This window comes from Notolabrus celidotus, chromosome 6 (assembly GCF_009762535.1).
Source record: "Notolabrus celidotus isolate fNotCel1 chromosome 6, fNotCel1.pri, whole genome shotgun sequence".
Taxonomy (NCBI): Eukaryota; Metazoa; Chordata; class Actinopteri; order Labriformes; family Labridae; genus Notolabrus; species Notolabrus celidotus.
Window position 1 is genome coordinate 26,592,798 of NC_048277.1, and position 22,184 is coordinate 26,614,981.

The window sequence follows — 22,184 nt, forward strand, 5'->3', positions numbered from 1 at the left end:
GATTTCCCCTCACAGTAAGACTGAAAAGTTCAAACCATCTTTGATAAACAATTTTTATAGTCAGAGGGCTGTGTGAAAAACAATGTTCAAGCCATGAATACACATTCTATTGTACCTTTAGGTCTCTGTGCACTATGCCCATGGAGTGCAGATAGTTGACTGCATCAAGGACCTGTCGAATGAGCCGACTCGCGTCCATCTCTGTGTAGAAACCTTTCTCTACGATGCGGTCAAACAGCTCCCCTCCAGACACTCTGTTAGAAACACAGTAAAAAAAACATTTATCTTTTAACTTTCAGCTGTGAGGACATTAGAGCATCTGTATATGTAACTGATTTAAATAAAGGAACTAACTAGGAGCCAAATAGTTAATGTAGCTGCAGGGATGAACTCTATGCAGAGGACAAATTAACAACATTTTGCATTCAAATAGATCTACAAAAGAGGGAAATGCATACAAAGAAACATATAATGCTCTGTTGACATTTATAAAAGATGTGTATTCAGGCAGACACTACCAGTCAAAAGTTTGGACACACCTTCTCATTCAATGGGTTTTACTTATTTTAATTTCAACATTGTAGATTAATACTGAAGACATCAAAACTATTAAATAAAATGTTTTTTACCATAATATGGATTACAACAGTAGTCAAATAGGGCTATCCATTATGTACTAACCCTACCTCTGAACAACACAACTGATGGTCTCAAACACATTAAGAAGGCAAGTCATTCCACAAATGAACTCTTGACAAGGCTCATGTTAATTCAACTATTCCAGGAGACCACTTCATGAAGCAGACTGAGAGAATACCAAGAGTGTGCAAAGCTGTCATGAAGGAAAAAGGGGGCTACTTTACAGAATCTAAAATATAAAACATGTTCTGGTTTGTTTAACACTTTTTTGTTTATTAAATAATTACATATATGTTCTTTTATAGTTTTGATGCCTTCAGTATTAATCTACAGTGTTAAAAATAATTAAAATAAATAAAAAAACGTTGAATGAGAAGGTGTTTCCAAACTTTTGACTGGTAGTGTACATCTGTGAGCTTTTGAAGCAAGACAAAGAATTGGCGTGCTCACTCGAAAGTTCGAAACTACTCAAAGAATTACTCGGTGCCGACTCAAAAAGGACAAACTGTTGAAAAACGTCAGCACTCGCAATACAGTTCAAAACTTTTAGTGACAGAAATTGATAGCAGCATAAAGAAACAAACGCTTTTCAGCCCTAGGCTTTCATTGGCGTCTCACCAACTAGGTGGGTGTGTCTCTTTCGCCAGGTGGCCAACCACAAAATAAAAGGCGATGTTACGTAATAACACAAAATGATACGCGATAAATGAAGTAGCAACTTGAGTCAACAGGAAGTAAAACAAACCAATGTGTGATAAATCAGCAGCATGAAAACTCCCAAGCCGAAAATAAACAAATACATAAAGGAAACAGTCAGTCATCATACATAGCCCCTGTGGTCACTGTAGACTGCACAAAGAAAAATAGTGAAAGAAATGGTCAAACTTAAAAACATTAAATTATAAAAACCAACCGAAACCATAATATCAAAAACATATAATGGGCCAAACCTCATTACCATCTCACATTGCAGTCACAATAAGATAAGATAATATATCCTTTATTCGTCCCACAACGGAGAAATTTAAGTGTTACAGCAGCGAAGTAGACAGTGCAAAGCAATATAGAGCAAACAAGAGCATATGAAATAGTAATTATCAAAAAGTAAAAATAGGCATATCTTACAACGTATATACACAATTAAATAAGTAAATTAACAAATAATAATAAAAAAAGAAAAAGAAAAAACACATTATCGCTGTTCCAGGTGAAAGCTTTTGAAGCTATTCATGCACAAAAGACCTTAAAACTCATGATAACTCTCAGGGCTTCCACATCTCTGAAACTGCCTCCACATTACAGGTTATTAATGTCATTATCTCTGTGACACTACAGCAACAATATAGAACAGTAAATATAATTCAGTGTTTAGTGAGCCTAAAGGTAAATGGTGCTATTGTTAAGTTTTACTTTATTTACTTCATTTTTCAGAGAGTTTGAGTGAAGTAAATTTAAAGTTGTTGTTAAATGTATTTTGAAATGCCAGCATCCTTTATTTTTCCATATACAGCTTTTCATTATTTAATGCACATAGAACATGATATTTGAGGCTCGCCTGTTTACACATTATGAAGTCTTCCAGTTTGCGGCTCAGGTACAATCAGTTACTCTCAACAACTTCAAATCATGATTACAAAAAGTCAAAGACAGAACAAGTGGCTCACATTAAGCTTAGCACAAATAATGAGTATGTTCCTGCTCTTACAGACAAAACAGCACTCAACATTTTAGTCGAGTGAGACTTAAAGGCAACATGAAGCACCTCGCAGAGGAACAATGAGGGCAGGTAATTGCAGCCTAAATTGCTGTAGCATTAGTCACAAACACTTAAATGTTGTGAGGAGAAAGGTTGCTCTAAAATCATGCCGTCATATGTCAAACAGGAAAGAGGCATTAGTACGGAGGAGCAGCTGTTACACCTACACCACAAACTCTAACTGAACATTTAACATGAACTTTTCTGCCTGAACTTCATGGAACAAGAATTTGCTGCTTGAAATACTTCCTGGCAAGTCATTGTTGAGCGTTAATGTATTAATGGAATTACCAGGTGTGACAGCTTCAACGTAATCTGAAGGTTAAACTGGGAGAGCCAATCCCCTTTCTTTCTTAAAATAGATGAGCAGATTGATATAGTTAGCTTAGCTTAGCATAATAAATGGAAACAGATAGGAACAGCTGGTTTAATAGTCAGGTCTAGCAGTCCCTCTTTATATCATTACCACAACCATTACACCATGTTTAGTCTTTCTATAAAGAACACATAGAGTGCTGTGCTATTTCTTGTCAAGGTGCAGCAACCTCTTTCAGTCTCTGCAAGTAACTTTGATGAAAAGACCACATAGAGTCGACCACAATACAGCCGCTGTAGATGAAAACAAAGTAGATCTGGGGCCAGAGGAGGGGGGGTATATTCAAATAAAATGTGTTCCTTGATGAGATGGTTTGTTTTTACTTATTGTTTCTTTAGTTTTATTATCCTGTGTTTTAATTGTTTTATGCCTTTGTTATTTGTCTATTTATGTACAGCACTCTGTTTTGACTGTGGTCGTTATTAAAGTGCTTTATAAATAAAGTTGAGTTGAGTTGAGAAAAAAATACTAATAGTAATTCAGAGTTTTTCTTGCAAATAAATCACAGTATACTCTTGATTCTCTCGTTTTTTTTCTCATTTATAGGCCACTTTAATCCTGGAGAATATCCTTTTTTAAAATAATATTAGAATTTTTTTAAATACATTTCCAAATATACAACTTCATACAGCTAGTTGTGTATCTTCTCACCTAGTTGTAGTGTTGTAGTCAAGACCACATTAACCGAGAGTGCACCGAGACCAAGACAAGACCAAGACATTTAGGGGCCGAGACCGAGTCAAGACCGAGACCAAGGCAGTGCAAGACCGAGACAAGACCAAGACCATATATATCAATGAAAAATCATCATGAGAGTTAACAAAATAAAAGACTTCTGTTTATTTTATTTAGATATGCTTTAAATACAATTAACAGCAACAAAAAATATTTGGTTTTGTCTTTGTTGCCTTTCTTTTGATGCGCTGTGAGAGACTTTTTACTCCTTTAGTTAAATTTTGTTGTCGTTAGTTAAACTTTCGCTTTAGATTAGAGTTAAAACTAGGGATAGACCGATTATCGTCCGGGCCGATTACCGGCGCCGATATTAGGCATTTTGATGCATATCGGCACCGGCCTTTTTTAAAAATCCGATGGCCGATACGAGATCAATTTAAAACTGGGTTATTTTGGCTCTGATGCTGCTGCACCACCAGGTAACTCCAAGTAGAGCATACACCTAAACCGAGTGAGTGATCGGGTCGGAATCTTTCAAAATTCACTAAATCACGTGGCAGAAATGACACCGTCTGCAGAAAGCGTAGCCTAGCTTGTGTTCCATTTCTCCTGCAGTTTCTCATTACAGGGGTCGAGCTGAGCAGCATCCGTTGTGGCCCCTACAATTACTAGTGATTTAAAACTCGTACAACCCCACTCAGTTATAATGACATTTTGGAAAACTTTATTTACTGTAGAAAACTTTAGGGAGCTATTTATTTGTTTAAATTTTCATTGAACTTTACAAGACATGCTGCTGAGCCTGGGAGCTCCCTGCACTTTGTGTTTGTCTATTGTCTAAGATAAAAAAAAAACTTTAACATTTTGCAAATCTGAAAAGGTGTTTAATAAACATATGCTTAAAAGGCATTTAAATGAAGTTAAGTATTGGAGTTTGCATAATTAAAAATTTTGATGCCAATATTTCCTCTTTTACTGAAAATGAGTATCAGCTCCAAATATGGGTTATCGGCCTCCTTGACGACTAACAATCTGTATCGCCCTGAAAAAAACCACATCGGTCTATTATTAGTTAAAACTGTGTTTTCTGTTTCATGAGATCTCAGGTGAGGTATAAGGTCTTAGCGGTAACTGCACAGGATTATTTTGTCAAGCCTTTCCTCATTAGTTGTTTTATCACAGTAATGACAGGGACACAGAGTGCATCAGTTGTGGTCTAGACCAGTCTCGATATAAAATGCGGAGTCCGCCCAGTCCAAGACCGAGACAAGACCGAGTACAAATGCTTTCGATTCCAAGGCGAGACCGAGACCTTAAATAATCGGCCTCGAGACCAAGACGGGTCTTGAGTACTACAACACTACCTAGTAGGTCAGAAGAGAATGAGCAAACTCTGGAATTAGTGTCAGAGTAGTAAAGCATGATTTTGAGGACACTATCTTAACACTAAAACCTGAGAGGAACAAACTATTGCGAGTACACACAACCGCATTAACCTTTCCTTTTTTTACACTTCTGTTTTTGTAAAGGTAAAAAATGTGTGTAGCTGTTAACCTTTACTTTCAGTCTTCATGCAGAGCTGTGCTAACCTGCCGCCAGCCATAGCTTAAGATTTCAAAGATTTCTTCTGATCTACCTCATTGATATACATTTCCCAACGTCTTCATCTTATCACCCATCTTTATCCCCTTCGTCTTTACAGCATCACTGAATCCACTCAGACATTAGCCTGAAGAAAATAAATACTCCAAAGGACAAAACAGATGTTTATAAAAAAAACACACGTTATAAAAATGACTGAACGACAAGGACCTGACGTGAAAAAAACAATATGGTGGGTTTATGTACTTACAGTTGCATTATGAGGTACAGGTGGTTTGAGCTCTCATAGATGTCCTCCAGAGCCACAATATTCTCATGTTGTATCCTGGAGAGAGAGAACAGAAAATTCACTTTGCTTGCTGTCAGCCTCTGCTCAATGCAGCACAGCCCACTAATGAGGTGCTATTAGCCTTTTCTTTTGTTAAAATGATGCCCTGCCAACTTAAAACAAAGCTCTTTTTGCTTACTGTTACTGAGTATTGCCTATATTTAGACAGTGTGTGTGTGTGTGTGTGTGTGTGTGTGTGTGTGTGTGTGTGTGTGTGTGTGTGTGTGTGTGTGTGTGTGTGTGTGTGTGTGTGTGTGTGTGTGCACATTTGTATATTCACGCTTATCAAAAATGGACCAGGTAAAAGGTAAGACAAGCTCTCGTGTGTGTGATGGAGAGTAGGAGAGATTCTTGGGGGATGTTAATCAATGAGTCATGAAGCGGCAACCCCCGTTAGCCGTAGATGAAAAAAAACATACGAAGGATCAAGATGCTGGGAGTCTGTGTCCAGGCAACCAACCATCAAGGTTTTATTATAAAAAAAAAGAGCTACTGCCAGGAGATATGCAGATGACAGAGCGTGTTCACAAGGGCAGGTGGCTGAAAAGGAAAAGGTGGGGGTGGAAGAGGAGGAGGCGTCTCAAAGGACCAAACAACCTTCAGAAACTTGCTTTTCTAAGTCCAGAACGAAAAATGAGACTGCAGACTGAGGGCTTTGAGACGGAGTGAGGAGGAAAAAAAGGAGAGAAATGGTTGAAAGATCAAGATAGCGAGGGAAAAAAAAGGGGAAGTCAGAGGTAGCAACTGTAACCAGGCAACTACACCCAACAGCTGGCATGCTCACTTCAAGAGTGACTGATAACTGAGCTTCTCAGGGGAATTACCTATCAGACCCTGGAGGAGGATGGAGTGTCACCTGATGTCAAAGTAATCCTATCATACTGTGTGTAGCTGTGTGCGAGTGTGTGTATGCTGTGAAGACCCAAAAAGGTGGTTAGATGGGATTGGACAAAGGAGTCACTTAAGACTGACAATGGCTGTTTAATAAACTGAGCAGCATCGACATCTAAACCTGGAGCCATTAGCCATATTCACACAGCAGACATTTTCTCTCTGACATTACGCTCAAGTTGGGAGGCTCAAATGATGTGACCATGTCATACGGTCTGTAGATTGTGAGATATATGGTTGTAAGGAATCTGTCATCGCCATTTTCCAATTCTGGATTGATCAGTAACTGACATATCAATATATGTAAAACCCATAGACTGTATAAAATATGGACGTAGTATCCATGACTTCACCCATCTGTTTCTGAAGCGCTGTTTTGAGGCCAATCGGTGGCGGCAGCCATATTGCTGCTGTCGAGCGATTGTGACTTAAAGAGGCGGGCTTTGAGCCTCCTAGCCAACAGCTACAGTGTTCCTGCCTGTCAGTCAAGTCAGCTGTGCCTCTCATTGGAAGACTCCTAATCTCAATCTAAAAAATTCACCCCCCTACAGTGTGTGCCGATCGAGAAATGAGCTATCCAGACTACACTCTTCTTTTGTACCAGGCTGTAAACATGTTTATTTCTGCTGTAAAGATCAGCTTTTTTGAATTGATGTGTATGTGGTTTCTGGTACTTTCGGAGCCAGCCTCAAGCAGATCCTCGATTAACTGCAGTTTTTAGCACTGGACTCATATTTTTAGATGGGTGCCGCTTTGTGAAACCCAAAGAAAAGTTAAATTAAAACGACAAATTTGGTAACCACTTATCTACTGACAGACAGAATGAGGGTTAGTATGAATATTATATTCAGATTGAACTGTTTGATATCATGTGTGAAATGCTAGCTAATAGCCAGTTATCAAGGCAGTATACAAGAGTTAAGATTAGCTTTTATTTTCTATAAGCTATGGCTAATTAAATGCGTGATTTTTACAACGTTAAGCCTGTTAACTACTTATTTTTAACTGCAATGTTAGCATTCAGTATTAGCAAGTCAATTGTTAATAGCCAACATTAGTTACTTCAAAGCTAACAGTTATATAGATACAAAAAGGCTAAGAGTTCATTACCTACTTCATAGCTATTTGTCATACTACCTATAATGGCCAAGATCCATTATTAGCCACATGAAAGCTAACAGAATATTAGCTAGAAAACTGCTAAAAACATAAGAAACTTCAAAAGTTTACATTGATATTAGCTTCAGGAACCTGCTAAGAACTAACAATGAAGACTTCTTGGACGCAGACTTGGCCTAATGGTAAAGTTGCACGCCCATGAAGCGGTTGGACCGGGTTCAAATCCAGCCTGCAGCCTCTGTCCCGCATGTCATTCCCCCACTCTCTCGCACCCTCCTACATTATCCACTGTCCTCTCCTCTATGAATAAAGGTGTAAAAGCCCCAAAAATATAAGTTTTAAAAAAAACAATGAAGACTTCAAAGCTAACACTAATATTAGCTTTTATATGGCAAAGAGCTAGCATAAGCCACTTCAATGCTTATAGTAATATTAGCTCGGGAATAGCTAAGGGGCTAACATTAGCGGGTCATTGATTTTGGAGTTTGAACTTGTAATATGGCCAAATTTCCCTCCAGTGTTTTCCTGTTCATTGCCTTTATTTATCAATCTGGAAGTTCTGAATTGTAAACGCTTAATCGGATTTCCTTTCTTTGTACAAAGAGAAACTAGAACACAGAATGACATCACAACATCATTTGAGCTTTACACCCTCAGCATGATGTAAAGGGAAAAGTGTCCACTGTCTTAATATGGACAGTAACTCAGGAACAGAGACACACGCATGCTTCCCTTCAGGACACCAGGAGGTGATGATCCCTCTTAACTGTGGTTCTTTATCTGCATCCTCCCCATGTGGCTAAGACATGTGGTACCTACTTCCTAAGCACTGCAATTTCATTCTCGATGCTCGTCTCCTTCCCCTTTAGAGCTTTCTTTGGGATACACTTGATAGCGACCATCTTCCCTGTGACCTTCTCCCGAGCCATCACCACCTCGGAAAATGCACCCCTGTAAAGACAGAGAGAGAAACATGTTAGCCCCGCTTGATATCTGCTTGGACAATATTGACACAGCAAAACCGATGGTGTGTGAATGGACACCGGTCACTCAGTAAATATTCACAAGATGTTGTTTGTGTGCTGTGGACGGAGGACTAGTTAAGTTAAGCCCCTGACTATGGCCAACAGCTTCATGCTTGGTGCTCATGTGCAGCCAAACGCACGGCAAACACTTTTAAAACCACTAAAAACACCCATTTAGGGCGGCAGATAGCGTGTCTCCCTCGACCATCTGTCTCTATACTGAGAGCTTTTAAAAACAAATACAGAATTAAGAGAATATTTGCTCAAGCAATTTCTATCTGTTGCTATGATACCACATTCAGTCCACCTTAATAAATCTTGCTGAGCAGGCAGCATGATTGCTTTTTTCCCTCCCCCCTCTCGTCTTGTTTTCATTACGCACCTTCACAGGCACCTTTTCCCTACATGCTCCCTCAGTACGGCTTCATTTGAAGATTTAGAAAAAAGGGTTTGATGATTTAAAACTCCTTGGGCAATGTTCAGAGGACCAAAAAAATAAATATGACCTAAATAACTCTTTATCAACTGATGACCTCAAGCCTCTGATGAGTAGTTAACATATGAAGTGAAACAGTAAACTTAGCCTGAGGCCATGATACTGGGGACTTGTTTTTTTTTTTTTGGAGTGCTGCTTTCCAACTCAATTTATCGTCGTTTTTATATATATTTGGCCTTTTTGCCTTTTTTTGATTGGACAGCTGAAGAGAGACAGGAAATGTGGGGAGTAGAGAGCGGGGGAAGACATGCAGGAAATGGTCGACCGGCCTGGAATCCAACCGGCGAACCCTGCGACGAGGACTGTAGCCTCTGTATGTGGGGCGCTCAGACCGCTAGGCCACCAGTGCCCCTTCCTTCATATTTTGTCATCACTGCATGTCCATTACTCCTCAGCTTTTTAAGCCTTAAACAGGCCATATAAATTATCCTGATGGCTAAAAAAATGGGTTAATGTGGACGCATACTTTGGTCCAGCAACAGTGACATACAGTAAGGCATTTGTTACTTACTTTATGAGCACATTAATTAATAGTAATTAATGTTAATTAAATTCATTTTTTGTCTTTCTTGATATGTATTAAAAATAAATATTTATCATCTGCCAAAACAGTATGACTAAAAAAATACAAGATCATCTCTTTCAAATTTCGCAAATATAGTAGCGTTGGCCCTTCATGTCTTGTTTCCCTTCAAACTTTGTGTTGGACTGACGCCTGATTTCTTAAGCTAGTTGTGTCTGTTTTTCACATAGACTATAAATAATGAACGTAGTATCCGTGACGTCACCCATCTGTTCCTGAGAGCTGTTTTGAAGCCAATTGACGACGGGAGCCATATTGGAAATGTGGAAGTCAACCAGACAGAGTGTGACGTAAAGGGGCGGAGTTTGAGCCTCTTAGCCAATAGCTATGTGTTCCCGTCCGAAGGTCAAGTCAGTCATGTCCTTATTTGGGCAAAAACTCGTAATCTTAATATCTTCTGAACCGTTGCGTTAGAAAAAAATTCACCCCCCATACAGTGTGTGCCGATAGAGAAATTAGCTACGTAGAGCCAAGCCTTTTTTTGAACCAGGCTGTAATAATGTTTATTAATGCTGCAAAGATCGTCTTTTTCGAATTGGTGTCTATGTTGTTTCAGGTGTTTCTGCAGCCAGCCTCAAGCGGATTCTCAATGAATTGCAGTTTATAACACTTCCGCATGGGCTTTATAGTTTGAGACCAGAGGTTGCCGCTTGGTTTTTCATCATACAGTTGTTACTTATTGTTACTTATTGTTCAGGAGGATTTTATGTGGCCTGATATCATTTGTCGCATCTGTATTTTTCTGCAGCTTTGAATATAACCAAGGACACCATTGTACTTCATGACCTCAGCTATACTTTGTCAGTGTGTCTGAGGTTTTGTCCCCCTGGAGTGGATGTCATTAATGGCTTCACATTGTGAAAAGCTATTTATCTCTTTTCTTGAGAGTTACTACAACACTTAAGTCCTAATAGCAGCAATTAGTTTAAACCCAGGCTGCCTGTTGCCCTTCTCTGCCTCCCTTCTTTTCTAACATAAATAGTTGTTGGATCATCACCAGATATAAAAAAAAATAAAAGTGACGCAGAGAAACACACCTAAAGTGATCCACCGCCTCACAAAAAGCAAGGCGGCCACCATCAAAAGATCCATTATGCCCTCAAAGTGTAATCAGTTCCTCCCAACAGGCTCTAAACTCAGTTCCACTTGCTGCACTAAGTCCCACCGAGGCCATCAAATCCACGCTAATCCCCCACTCCACCATCACAGCGTGGAGGAGGGGGGTCAGTCAGTGCCACAACACATAAACACAGACTGTGCATAAACACACTACCTGCTGCTCACAAAGCCGACACCAGGTGTGATTAGGTGAAACACACAGACGGCTAACAAACACTGCTGAGAGGCCTTGGAGTAAATGCCCTTCTGACTTTGACCTCTTTCTGACACTCATTGTGGGACTGTATGTAAATCCAAATGAGGAAGTTGATTCTCTATCCTCTGGACTGTTACAGCACTATCTTCTCAACACAGCTGCTGCCGCGAGGACAGTGAGCATCATATTCATTCAGTACGTGCAACCAATTCTAACAGCTGCATGGACTAGGGGAGAGGTAAAAAATTCTTCCACAAGCTGGGCGGGTATACCAAGCATTTCTCTTGCACATGTTTTTTCAGTTCTTTTTTCCTCTCTCTGCAACAGAAGACACACAATGACGAAAACCACAGGAAACCTGTGAACCCAGTGAGAGGGAGGTTAGGGTGTACAGCACTGCCTCTGTACTGTGTTCACCACATTGACAAGCAGTAGCATCACTTCCTGTGAATGACAACATGACAGTATCTGAGCCTGTTACTTTCCTCACTTGAGATGCATGAAGCATGCTGCTTCAGTGCTGCAGTTCTGTCAATGTGCAATCTATTAATGCTTCATTCGCAAGAAAGAAAAGGTGTGATATCTGCTAAAGACGTGCATATGTTGATGCTTCTGACCACCTGCTGTATCTGCACATACAAACCTAACATACATGCAATCACACATGCATAAATACATACAAAAGATACAGCCGCATATGCACACAAAACAAACGTGGAGCAGAAACAGTGAGACAATCAAAAAAAATAATCTACATTCATTCTGGTAACTGGTTGGTCTTGGGTTTTGCTGTTTCATCTTTGTAATATATAGAATTTGATTTACTTTATTGTCATATATGAATGCAAATTAAATATATTTGAACTGTTGGTCCAATAAGTAAAACAAGTGAAAGATCCACCTTACCTAAAAACTTTTTTCTTATTTTTTAAGTTATATTTTTGGGCTTTTTTGCCTTTATTGGATAGGACAGCTGAAGAGATACAGGAAACGTGGGGAGTAGAGAGTCAGGGAAGACATGCAGGAAATGGTCGACCGGCCGGGAGTCAAACCGGCAACCACTGCAATGAGGACTATAGCCTCTATACATGGGACGCTCAAACCGCTAGGCCACCAGTGCCCCACCTACAAACATTCTTCATCACGTTTCTAGATATATATTTTTTATATATTTTTGGGGATATTTTTGGGGATATTTTTGTCTTTATTTGATAGGACAGCTGAAGAGAGACAGGAAACGTGGGGAGTAGAGAGTCAGGGAAGACATGCAGTGAATGGTCGAGGCGGGAATGGAACCTGCAACCTCTGCGCCGAGGCCTATAGCCTCTGTACATGGGGGCGCTCGCTTAGACCGCTAGGCCAACAGCGCCCCAATGTTTCTATATTTAACAGAGAAAGTAACCAGCAGTCTAATCAATCATAAAATAATGTTTAACTAGCGCTCCTTGACTAAACAACCTACCAGCACAATATCACTATCACTGGAGTAATCCTAGAAATTATCTGTTGCAACATTAAGTGATGAGAGAAAGCTCCATCTAAATTGGACTGTTACTGAAGCTCATCCTAATTTATTATGCAAGATAAATATGTTTGTATGGCTGCAGAATGTTCCTGACCCAGTGTCACAGACTGTACAGTCAAGCCAGCACACTGACTCACTGGTTGAATAATAATAGTTGAATTTTAAATTCTTCCTAGAGACACAGAGCCCTCTCTTCGTGGCTCTTGGATGACAGTATGAGCTGTGTGCTTGTGTGTGCACTAGTGTGCATGTGAGTGTGTGTGTGTGCGTGACAATCTGGAGTCACACAACACCACTACACATACAGGGCAGTGAAGCCAAATGGGCTGACTAATGTGAGATGTGAATGTGGGCTGCTCTCTGTGCAAAAAGCTGTGGCTGCTGCTGCTGCAGATGCAGAGTGAAGCCCAGCATCAATCACACAAAACTTTTTTCTGGCTGCGACCTCGGCTGGTTGTTCATAGAGATTATGAAATTCAGGGCACTGTTAATGGAGGATTTTTTTTCTATGGAGTAGGAGGAGGTGGAGGTGGGGGTCTCACGACTGATGTTGGCTTATTGGCATTTACAGGTGGTGCATGTATCGAGGTTTGCTGAGTAATCACAATGAGTCATCTTGTGTAAGATGCATTACAGCGGCCCGTTACGTAACGTATGGGCTAGAAAAGAAGAGGCTTGATAATCCAGGAAGAGCTACCGTCAAGGTAACCTGCTGTGTTCAAAGTCACCTTCCAGTGGGGGCAATGACAGCTTTAACCAGACAGATGCTGGATCATTGTTTTGGAAAAAAAAATGATATACATGGTATGTTAAGGAATTCAAAAAAAAAAAGTTAATCAAACTTCACTTTTAATAACTTTACACTTATATCAACACAACTGATGCAATGTTATCTTCAAAATCATCTGGAATACTGAGCAGCTGCATTCAGGACTGAAAAATGAAGCCACTGTGTAAGTGCCAAAAAGTGCAGTTCCACAAATAGCCACTTGAGGCTGGCCCCACAGACACCTCTGATGGCCCTTTTCCACTACACAGTTCCAGCCCTACTCAACTCGACTCGACTCGACTCGGTTTGGGTACCTTTTCCACCAGCTCAAGTACCGACTCACGGTGGGCAGGGTCGTCATAACACAGCTACTCGAAACTGCGTTCACGTCATTTTGAACGCGACACCGACACAACAATCACCAACAATGGAGGACATGGAGGCAATGGTGTACTTGCTGCTCGGTCTGTGGCTTTTTGTCGCAGGCCGAGCGAGAGAGGAGAAACCACGGAGAAACTTTGCGTGCAGACATTGTACAGTACTGATGCCGTTTTTTAAAAATGGTGGGTTTGATTCCTGTGTTGGGCGTTGTGCTCATGACTCTTCTGTGACGACATTCTCTGACCAATCAGTGGCCGGCAGTCCGTCAACGTCACCTTTTAGTATCGGCTCAGCTCGCTTGTAACCAGAGCAGAGCAGGTACGAAAAACTAGTATCTGACACGAGGTACCGCGCCCGTGGAATCGCAACACAAACCGAGTAGAGTCAAGTCAAGTCGAGGAGAGCAGGGATAAGAATGTATCATATTTAGAGCCTTCTACAACAAAACCGCCCTGGTCTCTTGTTGAAAGATACTTCCTCCATCAAAGACAACTGTTCAAGGGCTGAATGCAGTTTTTCAACTCATATAAAGAACCAGGGTTTACTCCGGTACTAACTTAGCTCTGAGTCACCAGTTTGGTTTCTCATCTGTGTTTGGGTTGTAGGTGGATTTTGGAGGATTTTTCATTCACATATCAGACAGATCTACAGTATGTTGCACGACTAACTGTACTAACATACTATTCAAGAAGTTTGTTCACCGGTTTGTTACAGTTAGGAAAGTTAGTGAATTATTTTATTTATTTTAACATATTTATTGGCAGGTATTATGTCCATGCTCACCACACCTGGTTAATTGGCTTAGCTTGTTAGCGAGCCAATGAGCTAGGTTACAACTCAGCCCTGGGCATGGACTGTACGTAAGTATGTCACTTTTTAAAAACTCTTTTGCTGACCACTTGCTTTGCTCAATCTCCACCATCTCATCTAAACATGCTCCCTTTCATTATCGGCGAAGGATCTATCTCCTGTAAAGACATATTAATGGCATATAGAGACAACCATTCAAACGCATGGCTACAAGCAGTTTAGAGTCACCAGCTAATCAAAAGAGTACGCTTTTGGACTGAGGAGAGAACCCAAAGACTCAACATAAATAGGTCCCTCCAGGACAGATGAGTCAAACCAGAACGCTGTTGCTGTAAGGAAGCTGTGCTAAGCTGATGGGGTGATTATTGCAATTACCAATCAAGAACAAGAGTCAAATATTAGATGGTTCTAGTATAGGGTACCTTTCTTTGTCATTTATGGTCGTAATGTTGAGCCTTTGGGTTTGTGGCAGTTGGATTGACCTTTCTGCAGTGGTGATTAGCAAACAATGGATTCAGTTTTTATCTGGTGTTGCAGATTCAAATCCTACAAAATATGATTACAGTGAAGTCCAGCAGCTTTTTCAGTCCTGATAACTAATAGTGGGCACAATTACACAACAGCACACACAGGACCCTGAGGCTACTTTCCAGGAATGTGCACTTAGTTATCAACAGACTGCTGATCAAACACACAAAGATGGTCAGTTACATGCCGATGAAAGCGATGAAAAGCTCATGCAACACTTACAATGAAAAAATATGTATCTCTGGGGTGAAATGCTTGGCAGAAACCTGTCTGAATCCACTGAGCAAGCCGACAGAGAGAAGCTGAATTTTTTTAATGAGGGTGATTACCGCCTCCTGTGCTCTGATACAAGGCAGACTGCTGCACTTCAGCTCTGTGAGTGCAGCGAGGACAGTACACTATGGTTCTGTAGGTATTCACTGCAGGGAGGGGGGCAAGAACACAGATGAATGCTAAGAAAATGAATACACATACAACATACTATGCCTCATTATAGCTAATTAAATGACTTGTCCATGTCCCGGTCAAAAAGAGAGTTTCTCATTGCAGGAGGACAGCGGTAGGTACTGGTCGTGTCTCCTTGGAGGGAGCAACTGAGGACTCCCATCATCCTCGTTGCCTAGCTGCCATTTTTACTGCATCAAGGACCCAACTCGTCAATACACAATTTGTGTTTGAGAAAATGATCAATGCATGCAGGAAGCAGCATTCACTTTAAAGCACCATGGACGAGTCACAGCCATGGCTTGATTAGAATCTGTGAAAGAGGCCTGTTTATTCATTATTATGCGATCTGAAAAGGGTGATTTTTCTCTTAGTTCACAAAAAAAAAAAAAAAGAGGCTATGGATGGCCAAAAAATGACCTGGATGAGTCAGCTGCAGCTAAACTGTGTTTGGGCTGAGTGGTGGCTAACAGAGGACAACTTTAGCACATTAATATCAGAAAGTAATACCTGACAAAGCACTTAAAGCTGGGGTTGGTAGCCAGATTTAGATACACTTTTGTTATATTGGTTAAAATGAGCTTTAAGTCCCGATGGCAATCAGTAAATAATGTGTTCTTTAAAAAGAGTGGAAAAAAGCCGCTATCTACAGCCGGAGTAAACCTGGGAAAATCCAACCAATCCCTGCCATCAGGATCCAATTTATGAAACCAATCAAATCCCGTCCTGCCGTTCTGCCCGCCTCCTGAGCCTACACTTCCCCGGCGTGCACTCCCCGTCCCCTGCCTCTGCTTCACCTGCCTCTATTTACTGCCCCTCTCGCTCGACCTCAGGCCTGTCCCCTCTGACCCGATGAGGTGCTTTGCTCAGGACTGTAGTCCGGATCAGAGTCTAAAAAGCTCTCAACACGGGGGCTCTGACAAGCAAAATAATTAATGACATCTAATAAGTCCTACAGAAAAATGTATCATATGTATTATAGCTTTTCTCCTGACATTGTGTCACCAGTACAACTGGATAATGCTAGCATGACAGTTGTGAGTACTGACAATAGTCAATCAAGTCAGCTGTGCCTCTCATTGGAAGACTTGTAATCTCAATATCTTCGAAATTGCCATGTTAGAAAAAAATTCACTCCCGTACAGTGTGTGCCGATCGAGAACTGAGCTATCCAGACTACACTCGTCTTTTGTACCAGGCTGTAAACATGTTTATTTCTGCTGTAAAGATCAGCTTTTTTGAATTGGTGTGTATGTGGTTTCCGGTACTTCCTGAGCCAGCTTCAAGAGGATCCTTGATGAACTTCAGTTTTTAGCACTTCCGCATTGGACTCATATTTTTAGACCAGAGGTTGCCGCTTGGTTAGTAACTAGCTGGTGAGTACTGTGTAGCATTTCAAATTAGCATTTAGCAGCCAGATATTTCCTTCAGGGGGGAGTAGAACCAAAAACAAAGCAAAAAGAGGGTTAAAAGTGGAATCATATTCATCAACTGGAGAAATACACTGCTCCAGAGGGAGGATAGTGATGCATTATAAATGTTCAAAATCTAATTAAGCAACTAATTTAGTCGCAACTTTGCTATATCAACAAAACAAGAGATAATATGAGGATAAGTTGTTGTAAAAACTTTATCCAATACTGACAGGAGTGTATGCTGCTGTAGTGTTCCGATCTTACATTAAGACATTCAGGAGATCTTTCAAGGGTTTCTTTTTATCAGAGATGTTGAGAACAAATAATTTTAAGTTTTCTTAGTTGAAATCATGTAGTTGACGGATTAAACATTGATGAAGATTTTTATCATTTTGCCAAATTAAAAATGTCCATCTTATGTCTTCTGCAACCCGAGCTGTAATTTCAACTCCAGTAAACACACAGTAGGACATGGTTAAAAAAAGAAAGAAAGGTATTGTTCTGTCATAATATTTGGAAAATAAAAGTTCTTTTTTTTTTTTTTTAATAATGTTTAAAAGATATCTTTGGAATTTCTCTACTGCAGTTTCTTACTACATAGCAGCCATAATACAAAGAAAGCAATACACTGATGATGAGCTGGTTGCTGATACCTTGGCTGTCTCAGCTGTAAGCAGGGAAGCTCAGATAAACAACAAACTAAATCAGAATCGACAGCAATCCTGACCTTGAGCGGGTATAGTTTTGACCATTGTGTGGCTCATGCGCCTCTAATACAGTTTCTTGGCATGATTCCAAAATTCTGTTTCTTATGGCTCATATTTTTAAGTCATGATGGACTGAATTTGGTGCCTCACTTTAGATTCAATGAAATGATTTAACTGGTGCAACACATAGTGAAGTTTACAGAAATTAGGTAAACAAAACTCTTAGAAGCAGTAACGTTGGATTGTTGCATCCTTATTTTTTGTAATTCAGACAGGCTTTAATGTGTTGGTGAACCAGAAACTATGTATGACAAACACCTCAACACTCCCACTGCGAGTAACAACTCTCCTTGCCTTGTGTATTTACAACACTGTCTCTTCTGGGATCTGTGAAAGTGCTCGTGTGGTCAGGTTACTTAATTTGTTTCCACAGAGTATCAACAGCTTAAGGGTCTGAAATTAGCCGCGAGGCAAGTGGCAGTGAGGCAGGAGGACTTCAGGCTTCAGTGGCGAAGATCTCATTAGCTCACAAGAGCTAAACTAAGAAAACACAGAGAGGAAGTATGTCCAAAGAATTACTGTAACTGCTGCAGGGTCTTCCCCTCAAAACTTCTATCAATATCTGATCACTCATAACATTCACACACAAACACACTCGCAGAGTCTGGCCTCCAGCTGTTGTTGGATCTTTTTGTATTTGAATCTTCAGGTGCACATTTCTTATATTGACACATTCTTGTGTTTCAGTCAAGTATTGGTGTTTACATAACCAAAGAATAACTTTCAGCCAAAAAGAACTCACCTCACAGAATCAGTTTATCACAGAGGCGTGATCACTGAGGTGTTCAGGCTTGTAAAATACATTGCCTTTTGCTTTAGTAACAGAAGCAATACTGCTGTGTAAAAAATGCTCTAAAAATCATGTTAATACAAAAGGATTGAATGCAGATATAAAGTATCACAGAACTGTGCAAAGTATCAATGTTTACAGTCACATTTTAAAATCCATTTGCGACCATAACATTAAACTCTTTCATTATTACGCCGTTCTGCACAACTCATCATTTTGAGCTGTTCTTGTGATTTTGCATGTTCTTTTACTGTTGTTAAATGGTTTTGCAGGTACACTCAGTGTCGTCTCTTGTATATCTGTGTAGCCTGAGTTGCTTCTGCATCCTTTCATGCAGCTCTGTGTTGTTAAAAGTAGGACCATGGTGCTCACGGAACATCGCTTCACCTCACTGTGAACTATCTGTGTACTTGTGGAAAGACAACGATGAAGGTCTTACAATCTAAATACATTCAATATCATCAGTAATTGAAGAAAAAGTAGTTAGAACACAGCACAAAAGACCTGGTCAGTTTTGTGTAGTTTGATTTTTTGGCTATGATGGTTTTAATGTTGTAGCAGGTGGGAGTAAAGCTAATTTTAATACTCTGGACTGCTTTATCTACAACAACTTGTCACATTTTAGAACTTAACAGAAGGTTGATTTTTTCAAATACTCTGAATGCAAAGTTACTACAGCTTTCACATACATGCAATGAAGTTAAAAATGCACTACTTTACCCTCTAATGCAGTTTTATTAATTTAAGAGTAACATAATATGGAATAGTCCCTAAAACTGTATTGAGGTGTAGAATTTGTGCAAAAGTAGTTCGACTTTTGTGATGAATAACTTCTGCTTGGCTCTAGGACCTCACAGCGGGATGATCCCGAATTGGGAAACCAGACAAGGGACCTACAGTTGAAAGGTGGAGCAGCAGCAGGAAAAGAGGAAGGGAGGAGGAGGAGGAGGAAGATAATCTAAGTCTCTTCCCTCGACCAACAGTCTTTCCTCGTCCATCTTTAATCCTTAAGCAAAGCTCCAGGGCTGCTGGGCTTTTCTGTCCCAGGTGGCCTGTTTTGAACCCCGCTGTGGAGCATGAAGGCACTCCCTGAATAACACACACAGGAACTCATAAATGGGACTTACTCAAAGTCAATCAGGAAGAGTACGCGCTGTACAATGTGCAACAGAAGGGCCAAAACAGTGACACACTGGGGCCCCGAGATGTGGGCGAGGGACGTGAGTGTGTGTTCCTCCAACCTGGCCATTGTGTGGACAGTAAAACCATGATGATTCACTGGTGTTATTCAGAGGCTCTTAGCACATAAATGAAAGCCTCGGGGAAATCAGAGCTGCCTCCAGGTAGGAGCGTCTGACTGTTTAGAGCAACAGCTGAAGTGTCGAGTGAGCTTTATGAATCACCAATCTGTAAGACACTTTAATGACGCTGCTCCTCAGGAAAAAAAAAAAACAGGTCTGCAATCATGCCAAGCTGCACTGTTCAACTAAAAGAGAGGATGATCAAGACAACCAAGAAGAAACGATGAAGTTATCACAAAATGAGGTGGAATATGACCCCAAACCAAAGGGTGTCTCTTTTCCCTATTAGGCAACATCCACAGTGACTTCAGGCCCATTTTCCTGCTCAGTTTGACACCACTTCTCTCAGTCCAAATAAAAAAAAACGCTATCATATTTCCCCAGGGAGACTCCTTCCTGGACACTTCCCAGAATTTCAAACAATACAAACATCATCACATTAGATTCCTCGTAGTCAAGGGAAAACACAAATGTCTCCAGGGGCCAGAGAGCTGCAGGAAATGAGAAATATGCTCTATTAAATGTGTGATGTGTGCACCCAGCGGTTGATCAGAAGATTGGCAGCCTGTTTCTCTTGTAAAAAGCTCAACCCAGCCTTGACCAGGGCTTTTTTTAATCAGGGGATCTCTGGGGCTCTTTAAAAGCAGCATAACTTATTCAAAGAAAAAGACATGAAGTCAAGCAGCACTAACAGCAGGACCAAAATAAACTCTGGAATTTGTCTGCTCTGTGATCCAAGGGGCAGGAGAATAACTTTAACCAAAGAGGTCCGAAAAACTGCACCCATCAAAAACAGCAGATCAGCTTTAATAACTGTACAAACACAGTATAAACCCAGACATAGTGTTTCTCAGCTCAAATCTGTTCCTCTGTTTGAAAAAGAAAGGGAGAGCTTGAGCACAAAGTCAGATCACAGATGGTGCCTTAATTTCAGAGCTCATTTTATCATTTCTGTATGCAAATAGGCCCTGCTGTCTTTGTCTGAGTTGTTGCACAAAGCCACCACAAATACATGACTGCCTGCACAAAGCTCTGTGAAGACTACATGATGTTATCTGTGGGGAGATTTCAGAAGCACGCTGTTGCTGCAGCAGTTTCTGAATGAACTGAAAAAGCGACGCGTGCCTGACTTCACACATTATTGTATTTCCTGTAGCATTTTTCACGCGTCCTGGACTTAAACCTGTTTTTTATTCTAACAATGTCTCTTATTACAGGCCCTGTCTGTTTCTCTGTCACCGTTCAGCGTTTCATTGTGAATCCAGAGAATATTCAACAGCTGTCAGTCTGCTTTTTCATTTCCCTTAAATCGCCTCAATGTGTCATTGTTTAAGAGGCTGCACACAAAGTTTGTTGTCGCCTGCACGGATGTGTTATCTTGTTACTCACGTCCCAAGGACTTCCTTGAAGTCAAATATCATCTTGATATCATCGACATGCTTTTTCCAAGATCCATCGCCGTTTTCTTTCGCCATTTCGCACCAGGGGGTGGGGGAGGACAGGCAAAGAGAGGAGGATACTGGAGGATCTTCAGCCAGCAGACAAAACAAAAACAAAGAAAAGAAGAGAAAAGTAGTGCACTTCTCTAATCCGTCAGAGGCTTCCTGGGTCTTTGTCAGCGCAGACTATGTTGCTTCCTCAGCCCCATACATGCAGCAAGGAGGGGAGGTATGTCTGTCCTACCCCGAGAGGTTATTTCACTAATCTGTTTGACGTAGCGGATCCCGAGTCTGAGCTTCCCCACTGTTCAGATCACCGTGACAGGGGAAACACAGGCTCTCCCTCTTCTTCCTCCTACTACTCTGTTTTTCCCAGGGCGGGTTTCAGTCCCCAGTGCAGCGGCAGAACGGTGAGCTCACGGGCTTACTTGCTGGAGGATGACACCTGGCAGTCGCATCCGAGCCGTGCTGCTGTGGCATCGAGTCACACCGCCCGCCCTGTGGTTGTTATAGCAATAGGAGGAGTGGGAGGTTGCTGCTCCCGCCTATCTATCTGACAGCGTGCACAATGGACCATTTAAGTGTTCGCATTGCACCAAATCACCGGCCCGGTTCAAACTCCACTGGACTGATCAGTGTCAGGGTCTGGTCCTGGTTCAAACTAAAAAGCAAGTCTCGCCTTGTTTCAGGTTGTTGCACAAACAGATGCTCTCATCTAAGCAGCCTATGTGTAATTCACAGACAGGGGCGTAGCTGGGAGAAAAGGGGGGTACAGGTGACCCCTGGCCTTAGGGGCGTCGTAGTGGGGGGTGGGACTGACTACCTAGGGCCAAAGTGGGGAAGGGGGCCCTTAATGGGCCTGAAATAAAATGTGTTTTCTACTACGCTTTCGTTTTGTTATAACTGCAATAAGATAACTAAAACTCTCTGAATACATAAACAAACATTCAGAATTCCTTTCTGGAATTTCTTTCCAACTCTGTGAGATGCACGTCTCATGCTTAAAGTGGGGAATTGTCATATTTTCATAACGTTAAGTGTGACTGAATCTGATTGAAAGTAAACTATAGGATTTTAGAGTTTTATTTGACTTCATGTGGTTAGATTAGACCAAATAATGCCCCCTTGTTGTTATTCAACAAGTCACTTGGCTTCAAATAATCTTGTTTAAAGAGGTGGACAGTCTGAAGGTCAATATTGTGCAATTACA

General features: G+C 40.9%; 1 protein-coding gene across 8 annotated transcripts in view; it reads right to left on the reverse strand.

Moving 5' to 3' along the window:
- Window positions 1–21,671, reverse strand: part of camk1db (calcium/calmodulin-dependent protein kinase 1Db) — a 32,333-nt gene extending 10,662 nt beyond the window's left edge. For 7 of the 8 annotated variants that reach the window (XR_004631487.1, XR_004631485.1, XR_004631486.1 and 4 more), the window contains exons 1-4: window positions 20,925–21,530; window positions 8,206–8,337; window positions 5,299–5,373; window positions 116–254 (exon numbers count right to left, since the gene is read on the reverse strand). Coding sequence is in view for 1 of the 8 variants with exons in the window: in XM_034684976.1 (XP_034540867.1) it covers window positions 116–254; window positions 5,299–5,373; window positions 8,206–8,337; window positions 20,925–21,010 (432 nt within the window). In the remaining 7 variants the exon portion in view is untranslated. Of the gene's footprint in view, window positions 1–115; window positions 255–5,298; window positions 5,374–8,205; window positions 8,338–20,924 lie in introns of all 8 variants that reach the window. The other variant, XM_034684976.1, reaches the window with a different exon arrangement.
- Window positions 21,672–22,184: the final 513 nt, after the last annotated feature.